The following is a 10,426-nucleotide window of genomic DNA, read 5'->3' as shown; positions in this document are numbered from 1 at the left end:
TCTATAATGCATAATTTATTATTCTTATATTTAAATTCAACTATATTACATAAAATGAAAAGGTTGTGGCAAAAAAGGTATTTGGTGATCGATTCCCACTTTCTTTTCAACAAACCCAACATAAAAAGTTAGGTTAATTAGGAGTAAAATATTGGAGTTTGAGCAATCATTCATTGGTCTTCAAAATTTAAATATATAAAAGAAGTTATTAGGACAACACCACTATTTTAAACTATAACTTAGAAAGTGATATGTTATAAAAATTTAAATTAAATGCTTTAAGGTCCATATTCATGACATAAGACACAATAATAATTCTTTATAAACTATAAATTAAATTACAAGATGTAACAAAATTAATAGCAACTCATTACATAAAATCATGTAATATTATTAATTTAGGGGGAAAAGATCATCTAGGGTTTTGACAAATGTACATAAATATTTTTTTTTTACAAGTTAAAATGTTCTTAAAAATTGGATACAATTGACCAATGTATATAGAGTGAGAAGCATTGTTATGATTTCATCGTTTTTGGAAGTTGAATACTTTGATTCCAAAGGCAAAGATGAGTGCAAACAAAACTGAGAAACCAGCCACCACAATTGCAACTACTCCAAGAAAATCATGTTCAAATCCAAAATAACTCTTCACAAATTCTTCAATCGTTTGTCCATTCTCAAGTTTGTGCTTGTCATCTCCATATTGGGAAGCCACCAATCCATTCAAGGTCCATGCAACTGGGCAAATCCAATAGTACCACTTCCACCATATAGGTATTCTCTGTAATTGTGTTTATTTAAACAAAGTTAGTTCATCTCATTCACACTAGACAAGATTCACACTAGGCAAGAGAAACTCATAAGAGAAACTCATATTTTTGAGTTCTCACATAAATAAGGATATTTCATATTATATAAGTAGATATTTCATATTATATAAGTAGGTGTAAACTCCACTTTATGAATCATCTTGCGAGGTTGAATTATGTTTAAAGTTCCCTTAATATGATATCAAAGTCATTTAAAACCTATCATAATGAGAGTTCATCCACTATTAGACTGTTGTTGTATCATCCATAAATATATAGTCTCACGCATGAGGGAATGTGTTAGAGATCACATGGATAAAGACATTTGATAGTTTATAAGTGAATACAAACCTCACCTCACACTACAAGAAAATCATGAAATAGAAACCAATTTTTAGAGACCAAAATAATTAATTACAATAGTAACTAAATTAGAGACCATTTTAAAAACTAAAAAAAAAAATTGGTTTCTAAATTAGTTTCTATTATTGTTAAATAGTTTCTAAATTAGTATCAACCAAGGTTTTAGCTACCAAATTTAAAAACTAAAAAATTGTTAGTTAAAACCTTGGTTGATACTAATTTAGAAACTATTTAACAATAATATAAACTAATTTAGAAACCAATTTTTTTTTAGTTTCTAAAATGGTCTCTAATTTAGTTACTATTGCACCTAATTATTTTGGTCTCTAAAAATTAGTTTCTATTTCATGATTTTCTTGTAGTGTTATGAATCAATTTTATAAGATTGAGTTAAACTTCCTAATATTTCTCTTTCATACGTAATCTCTTACTAGTTGAAACTTGTTATAAAACATAAAAATGTGTGGATGTCACATGTTCTCTAAATGACTCTTGGTAATTTTGTAGTTTATAATAAATTTTAACGAAGACTAAAGTTTGTATTAAGAAGAGTGTTTGTTATGGCATTAGATTTTGTAAACCAGTAAAATTGCATGTTGATATGCTTCAAAGTCTTAGTTTAAATTCACAACTTCTATGCTTAGAGGGTGTTAGATAAAGATTAAACCATAAAAAAGCAAACCCAAGTAACCATTAGGAAGTGACATAAGAAAAAAATGTGAACAAGGTTGTGTGACTCACAGATAAGGGAATGATGAAGCCTGAGAAAAGGCTCCATATTGCAAAGAAAGCACTGGACAATATGGCAGCAACATGTGCATTGGGGGTGATGGCCATGGTCATCATACCATATAAGGTGTAGTATAAGAAAGTGAAGTACATGAAGAAAAGATACCACAAGAACTTTGATGTGGTCCAATCCAATCCCATCATGGCATATACTATAATCCCATACATCAGGGTCTGAACCAAGATGTGGGGAAGTTCAATAATAACCTGCAAATACAAAACAATTGTTAGAGTTCAACTTTACAATTCAATGATCAATAAATTTATGTTCTTCTTTTAGAGTATGACAGATATGTATACATAAAAAAAGTAGTTTAGAATAGAAGATTAAAGATAATTCAAAATAGAATTTATTTCTATTCCATTTAGTTTGCCATGTCTATTGAAAATTAAAGATGAAAGTAGATTTGAGGTTGAAACAACTAGAAAACATTTTCTAACACATTATTTTGAACATAGTCTATCATTCTCTAAAATTTATTAGACTCACTTCTCAGTCTTACTAGTGATTTTGTACTCTTTTTAATAAATCAACAATGTGGATTTGAAGAAGTGTGTTACTAATTGCTAGCACTCCTTAAAGAAAAAATGTGGCAATCTTGTTGCTTTTTTTATGTATTGAAGTTAGTACTTTACCTGTGCAATTGCATATGGCAAAGCTGAATACATTCCTGCAGCTCTCTCTCTGTAAAAAACTGTTCTCTCTACAGCTATTATAGGCTGCACTGAGGCAGCATTCTGTACTCCAATGAAGGTAACTGCAGCATACATTGACCCCATAGCATTGAAAAGATCTTGCTGTTTTCTCCTGTGATTTTCATTATTTTGTAGTTATTAACCAACTAAGTGATAAATTTCATTTTCACATCACTTTGTTTATTTTATCTCAATGTATTGTTGCTTTTTCACATACCTTTTCAGGCCAATGTCCCAAAATATGATACCAAATAGTAATGCTATTAGTATTGTGAATAGGAGTCTAACTGCAGTATATGATGTATTCCTCCAGTATGATAAATGTTGTTTCCATAGGCAAGCTTCACATTGTGCCACCAAAGTCTGTGAATACTGACTATCAAAGTGTAGATCCTTTGAACCTTGAGGTGGTATACTAAGCTCTTGGATCAATTGTTTGTTTCTCCTAAACAATTGGAAGCATCAGTGAGTAATTGATCAAAATCTTGAAAAAAAGCTACATCTAAACCATCAACAGTTGAGTCCCTTTACTTTGAGAACACATTTGTGTTCACTTTCTAAACAATTGTTTGGAAAGAGGAACCACATTAAAAAAAGTGACAGCAATGCATATAAAATTGAAAAGAGAAGGTTAAAACAGATAGTGAGAGTTAGAAACACAAAAAGGAAATGTGAAAAGAGACCAAACTACTGATTACAACATGTGGAGTTAGGAGTCTAACCGATATAGTTCTGAGTTTCTGTACACATTGGTGAAGTTGACCTTAAGACTTGCTTCTGTTCCTGCTGATGTTACTTCCAACATCCAAGTTGCAGGGTTATAACCATCTTTGATCTTAGGAACTCCTTCAATAGCCTATTTCAATAATGCACTATAGTGAATATGCTAGATTTATAATGCTACAGAAGCCTCTTATGTTATATTTGTGTTATATCTCATTTACACTAGAAATTCACCTCAAAGTACTGAATCAGATGGGAACAGTGGCGGCCTAATGGACCAGCGTATATTTGCTCCCCTCCCAATTTCAAAAGTAGCAGCTGAAAGTGTGGAGATTGCAATACTTTATTCTTTGAAACATGGTTTCCAAAAGGGCTGGCTTACACAGAATTTAACCTCAATGTGAAGACTACTTAGTACTCACCTCATCAAATGCATCAAATATATCAATACTTGGCTGGTGGATGGTGCAAACCACAGTTCGCCCTGTGTTCACAGTGTTCCTCACAGTTCTCATCACAATTGCAGCTGCTCTAGCATCAAGCCCTGAGGTTGGCTCATCCATGAAAATTATTGATGGGTTGGCTACAAGTTCAACTGCAATTGTAAGTCTCTTGCGCTGCTCAGTTGAAAGACCAGTCTCTCCTGGCAAGCCAACAAGTGCCTCTCTTATTGAGTTAAGCTCTACTAGCTCCATGACTTCCTCCAAGAACATCTACAACTCATTGAATTGAGTTAAATTTTACTAGATGTTATGTCTTCATGCATGATGTGATGACAACAAGTGTACCAAATCGTTGCAAGCAATAAAATATGGTAAAGAGAGAAGATCCATTTAGAGTAAATTTCTTCATAAACACTACTAAAAGAGAAAAGTAAGAAGAAAAACTGAAATTAGTTTCTCCATGTGTTAAAATTAGCTTATAACTTCTACAAATTAGTTCATGTATAAACTAAGTTTAGTTTATGGAGGTACTTTGAGAAGTTTTTGTGAGAGAACTTGAGTATTCTTTGAGGTCTAAAGTCATGAGTTTCATGTTTCAATTTAGACAGAAGAAAGTTGTACCTTTCTAGTTGTGCGATCAACTTCACCAGGTAATCGAAGCCAGGCCGAATATAGCAAAGATTCATAAACTGTAACATTAGGTGAGTGGATATCAAATTGTTCACAGTATCCTGAGATGCGAGCAAATGTCTCTTGCCTCTTTGTGTATCCAGATATTGTGATGCTCCCTTCAATATATCCACCAGTTTTCCTTCCAGCAAGAACATCCATCAAAGTAGTCTTACCAGCACCACTTACTCCCATCAGAGCTGTTAGTACCCCTGGCCTAAAGACACCACTAACACCCTTCAAAAGTTCTAGCCGTTCCTCAAAAACTCCTTGCTTTTTCATTTCCTACAATCAATATAACAGTCAAAATGTAGAACAGTTCTATTATTTTCCCACAAAGATTAGACAAAGTTCAGTGCTATAGCAATTTCCTTGTCCACTTGGAGCAAACAAAAATGAAGTAGGCTCTAAAATATATTTTAAATACAATACCATACAAATGGAAAGATTACACTTAAAAGTAAAGTACCTGTGGCATGTCTACAGAATATTTGATCTCATCAAAAGTGAGGGATAAAGGTTGAAAAGGCAGAACCATACCCCTCCTTCCACTTCTGTTAGCTTGTTCATCACTGACTCTTCCAGAAAATGACCTGGATGATATACTTGCTTCATCTACCGTCTTTATTTCTGACTTGTCACCACATTCAATAAGTTATGGCCTCAATACCAAAGCTCAAGCTGAAAATAGAAAAACTTTAACTTGTACTCAAGGACTCACCAGAGGAGCTCTTTCCATTTGGTAATTGAATTAACTCTTCAGCTGGTGAAGCATTTCTCTCCAGCAATGTCTCTCGGGACATCCCTGCTTGATCCTTTCCGAATGCTGCAGAAGAAACATATTCAATGATAACAAATTAAGTCTGCGGTTATATAAAAGGATCCAACTAAGTTTTTCAGGAAAAAGATGTATGTAGATGGTACTTACGACTTAGATATTGCAAAGCCAAGGTAAACAGAAAATTATACAGAAATACATAGCCAATTAATGCTCCTACTCCAATCCAATACCAATAAGCTTCTGTGAAAAGTCCACGAGTTTTTAGTATCAAAACTCCCAATGTTTCGTTGGAATTAGGAGTCACCTACAGCATCAACAAAGCATCTCATAAATATATATATCTTACTTTCCAAGGCTCATTGTTTCTCATGAAATATATTAACCATTGCAAACAAAGTGTGTTACCTTTCTCCAACTATGACCAAGAAATTCATTCACAGCTATGGCATTCTGTCCATACATCAGAGGTGAGGACCAGTAACCCCACACAAACCATTTGTGCACATCCTCTGGCACAAAGAACAAACTTATCATAAAAAGGTTTCATTACATTAACAAAATTTCAAGTTTCCATTTTCTTACCTCGCGATATCACAAATCCTCCCAAAACCAGAACTACAAGTAATGCAAATCCTCCAACAGTATTGGCAACTATAACATCCCTTCCTAATGCTGCCATTAACCGAAACAGTGAAGATGCCATCTGATTAATGCACAGGATTATCAAGTACTGTTTTAAAAGCCTGCCAGTAGAACTTCTCGTTAGATTCCAAAATGAATAACCAGAAGCTTAATTGATAATGTATGATGTTGTGGCTTCTTGCCTAAAAAAATTTGGATCAAAGCCAATGGCATAATAAGAGATTCCTTCCCAAATAGCTACTTCTATAAGGGTTACTGGTATTTTGAGAATCCATGGTGGAATAGAATAAGCCCATGCAGGATAGAAAAGAAGGTCCCTTTGCTTGTAAAAGACAGGAAGTTTCATGATGGCCATATTTAGCTCTGATATTCCATTGAACATTGCGACCATCACTGCGAAGAAAAGAGCACCCAAGTAAGTTCCTCCATCCTCCACAGTATCGCGATGCATCTTAGTTCTTAGAAATAGCGTTGTTGTCATGGTAGCTAAATAGACGAGCTGAAAACAAAGATTAAGACATGCATAAGGATCCAAAAGGAGAAGACAAGAAGAAGAAAAGGATACATAAAAGTTGAAGCAGACTATTTTGTGCTTGTTTCTAGTTTCAAATCAGATAACATGAACAGAATTAGTGAGTGAATATTTCTCACTTGTGTGGCCTTGAATATGTAGACAAATGAGTTTCTCTTCATAAGCAAAAATTCTCTGCTAGCACAAGCCCTCAGCAGCTCCTTTTTGTTAACACCATACTTCTTTGTGGTCAATGCATTTGGATGGCATTTAGACTTTTCAAATGGAGTGGCTAGATCCTCTCCTAGTTTTTGACCTATGTGAAATAATTGGAATGCTTCAGCGAAATCCTTGACAGTGACAAAGCTGTAAGGTACATCTTTACGTGCCCAATATTGCCATTGATCCTTTTTTGATGTTACCTGTTGCACCCCACAAGAACAAAATTAACCTTCAATCCATAAAATACAAACAAGAAAAGCTTTAAAACCGACACCAAGTGAATCGCAGTCATACTTCTTGTAGGAAGTCAGCAACTCCTTTTCTTTCAGGACACTTGAAACCCAGAGATTCAAAAAACTCAAGTACATTTTCTCTTGGTCCTTGATACACAATTTGGCCATCTGTTAACAGTATTATATCGTCAAATAGTTCATAAGTTTCTGGTGCCGGCTGCAGCAGAGAAACAAGTGCAGTTCCCTTCAGAATATGGATAGATTGTTGGATAGAGTTGACTATCTGAAAAGTTGTGGAACTGTCCAAACCAGTTGATATCTCATCCATGAACAACACCTTTATAGGTCCAACCAGCATCTCCCCTTCATTATTACGCAGAATTTTTTAGTAATCTAACTCTTTATAGGTTCCCAATTCTTGTTCTAAGTTATTTTTCAATGCTGTTATTGATAAACAGAAACTACCTGTTGTGACTCTCTTTTTCTGCCCTCCCGAGATACCTCTTATCATTCCATCTCCTACCATAATGTCAGCACACACTTCAAGTCCCAAAATCTACATCATTTAGAAAGGGAAACATGAAAAATATTATGTTTTTTCTTCAGAAAGACATCAACATTTTCTTGATTTGATGAATCTGAACTCTTACCTTAAGAATGTAATCAGTGACTACGCTCGTTCTCTGTCTTCCTAATGCTGCAGCCTACACAATGAATTCCTCATGACCCCATGTGTTCAGAATTTCAAACAAAGTTCTTTCTCAAATATCTTTTTCTCACCTTCATAAAGGCATCAATATCAGGATCTGGTTTAATCTTTGCTTGTTTCTCTCTTCTTAAAAGCTCAGCCAACATCTCTGTAACGAAGTTAAATTCAAAACTCTGATTGAGACAATTTTAGATGGTTGAGATTTGGTTAAAAGGTATTTTGTATTGTTTTTCTTTTTAACTTTTGCTTTTATTACTGAAAATGAAGCAACAAACCATAATTCTGTCCAACCCCTTGACATCTAGCTGAGAAAGCCAGTGTTTCTCTCACAGTCATTTCTCCAATGTGGTTATCATGTTGACTTATATAAGCTGATGTCCTTTGTGGCACAAACTCTTCAAGCCCATATCCGTTGTATGTGACTCTCCCATAATGCTGAGGTTTCATCACCAATTATATTAGTTACTCAAATGCATGCTATAGTAATAATAATTAGTGAATGATGTTAGTTATTCTCTCATAGTTATAATTAAAGTTGGTTTTCTTACTTTCAAATCTTTACCAAGTTTTCCAGCCAATGCCAACAGCAAAGTGGTCTTTCCAGAACCTGGTGGTCCCAAAAGCAATGTCATTCTGCAAAAGGTTCATCATCAGAACACCAACTTGAAAGGTGCTATTTTAGTAAAATCAGTACATTATTATACAACAACAACAAAAAAACAGTGAGTGTTGAATTCACCTTCGAGGCTTTAGGATTCCACTGATGTTCTGAAGTATATGTAACCGTTTCTTTGGACTTGGAATTATGTGAAGATAATTCAAGAACCCCTTTGGCAAAAGGAAGAGATGATTTCATAATTAAACGATCTGAGATAAATCCAAGAAAAAAACACTACAGAAACAGCCTGTGCTATATCGAATTACCTCTATTACATTAACGAAGAAGTTCAGCATTGAAGGCAATGCTCGTCCTCCAACATAAACATGTGCTTCCACATTTACATGTTCAAATCTAACTTCTATTGTTGGAATATCAAGCCCAACTCTGCAAATTCAGTCCGACAGATCAGTCACAATCACAAGCATCTAAAATCTCAACCACCATACAGTCTCAAATCCACCAAGAATCAAGGTTTTAAATTGTAGTTACTGTCACAGTTTTGTTGCAATCCATGTTGTGACCTCAAAGACCCTTTTGAGATATTTTCAAAAGAAACTATGCTTCAATATGTCATGTTTTCATTTTCAAAAGCAAAAACAACTCAGCTTTTGTTTGAACGTATGCTGCAAAAAAAAAGTGGTGCTTTCATTCATAAAACAAGACTATAACCTGTCCATTCTTTCCCTGAGTTTCAGCAAGAATCTTTCATTATCCTGTTCTGCTATCTTCACAAGCCTCTCCACAATAATCTTCCTCTCTGTGAGGCCTAGTTGCTTGATGTCAACCTCTCTCCCTTTGCCATCTTCATTGTTGAGAATACTTCTCTGAATGCGAAGATACGTGGGGAGTCTCTCTATTGCTGCCCATTTGAGAGCTTCCTCATCATCTTCACGTTCAGATGTTGAGAAAACATCCATGCTGCTGTTCCTCCATATGTTAGAAACACTGCCTCTTGCACTGTCAACTCTGGATATGCCACTGTCCTCCATTGATCTCACACAAACCAGAACTTAGCTATCAGTGATACCAAACCTTCACCATGTTCTTGCTCTTCAATCTCATCTCACAAAATGATGCTTCTTCCTCTCTTCAAGAATGTGTTTGCCTTAGTATTTACTTATTTATGCAGGAATATCACTTTACTATACACACTTTTTCAAATTCACTGTTTTTGAGTTTTATACAATTCTTGATCTTAGAAATTAATATATATAAAATAAAAAAATAAATTTATAATTAAATAATATAAAAAATATTAAAAATAATAATATTTAGGATTATAATATACTTGTATAAAAAATTAAGATTGTTATATATCATTATCCTATTTTTTAAGAAAAACTTTTCTGACACGTAAACAGTAAGATACACTTTACAACTCGTATGATAATATTTTAAATTAAAAATAAAATAAAAATCATTAAACTATTAGTTTATTAGAATCTTAGTTGCTAAATACCAACTTCCTCCTATTTCAAATATAAAAGATTCATTTTTTACACACTAAAAAGTAATTGTTAAAACTATTTTTATGCATAAAATATTTTTTTTAAGAGTTGTGATGATCAAAAATACAAAATAAAAACTTATTATGCCAAATGTTCGTTAATTGAAATTTTCTCTGAGTAGCAAAAAATCATCAATAACATAATATAAAAATGAGAGGTAAAAAATTAACGTAAAAATATATGAACTTGCACTTCAATTTTAATAAGTTAAAATAGATAACAAGTGGTTCTTATAAGAGCTCTCTCTTCACGAGAAAATATGAAAATATTTAGGAAATGTAAAGAATTGACTTTACACTATAGATATATTTATTTAGTGCAATATTTTATATTTATAAAAAAATATTTATTCATTACATTTTCTATGTTATTCAATTATTATTTTTAATTCATTAGGAAATGTCTTGAAAACCCTAACGATAACCGTTGCATAGTAATTTACTAATAATGATGTAAAAAATTAATGTTTGTGCCCATGCTAAATCCCCAATTTTTTCCATAGATTTCTTCGTTATATTTTATTTACTAAATGCTTGAAATTATTAAAACAAAGCCATTTAAACATTTTCATTTCAATCTAATTAACTTGAATACTTCAATAAAAACAAACTCAAATTATAACTCTTTTTTTTTCAAATCTCAAATAACTTTTACATTTATAATT

The 10,426-nt window shown here is 33.1% G+C and overlaps 1 protein-coding gene across 1 annotated transcript; it reads right to left on the bottom strand.

Annotated features, from left to right (window-relative positions):
* Positions 1-367: 367 nt before the first annotated feature.
* Positions 368-9,368, bottom strand: LOC137813350 (pleiotropic drug resistance protein 1-like). The gene is made up of 24 exons (XM_068615532.1): positions 8,924-9,368; positions 8,518-8,638; positions 8,333-8,421; positions 8,142-8,226; positions 7,869-8,028; positions 7,665-7,741; positions 7,535-7,588; positions 7,350-7,440; positions 6,946-7,247; positions 6,570-6,851; positions 6,101-6,417; positions 5,859-6,019; positions 5,682-5,785; positions 5,424-5,580; positions 5,217-5,321; positions 4,965-5,125; positions 4,448-4,780; positions 3,806-4,096; positions 3,618-3,701; positions 3,383-3,516; positions 2,878-3,105; positions 2,601-2,772; positions 1,917-2,171; positions 368-784 (listed from the first exon to the last, which is right to left on the bottom strand). The coding sequence occupies exons 1-24, from the start codon at positions 9,241-9,243 to the stop codon at positions 527-529; spliced, it is 4,341 nt and encodes a 1,446-aa protein (XP_068471633.1). The 5' UTR covers positions 9,244-9,368; the 3' UTR covers positions 368-526.
* Positions 9,369-10,426: the final 1,058 nt, after the last annotated feature.

Source organism: Phaseolus vulgaris, chromosome 1 (genome assembly GCF_000499845.2).
Source record: "Phaseolus vulgaris cultivar G19833 chromosome 1, P. vulgaris v2.0, whole genome shotgun sequence".
Classification (NCBI taxonomy): Eukaryota; Viridiplantae; Streptophyta; class Magnoliopsida; order Fabales; family Fabaceae; genus Phaseolus; species Phaseolus vulgaris.
Note: the sequence above shows the minus strand (reverse complement) of the source record. Positions and strands in the feature narration are given on the sequence as shown.

What these genes read in the sequence shown, in the direction of transcription:
- LOC137813350 (XM_068615532.1), bottom strand. Translation starts at nt 9,243, where the DNA reads ATGGAGGACAGTGGCATATCCAGAGTTGACAGTGCAAGAGGCAGTGTT. An exon ending in CTCAGGGAAAGAATGGACAG is followed by an intron (nt 8,639 to 8,923) that starts GTTATAGTCTTG and finishes CTGAATTTGCAG; the next exon opens with AGTTGGGCTTGATATTCCAA. An exon ending in AGAAACTCAGAACTATATCG is followed by an intron (nt 3,106 to 3,382) that starts GTTAGACTCCTA and finishes CCAATTGTTTAG; the next exon opens with GAGAAACAAACAATTGATCC.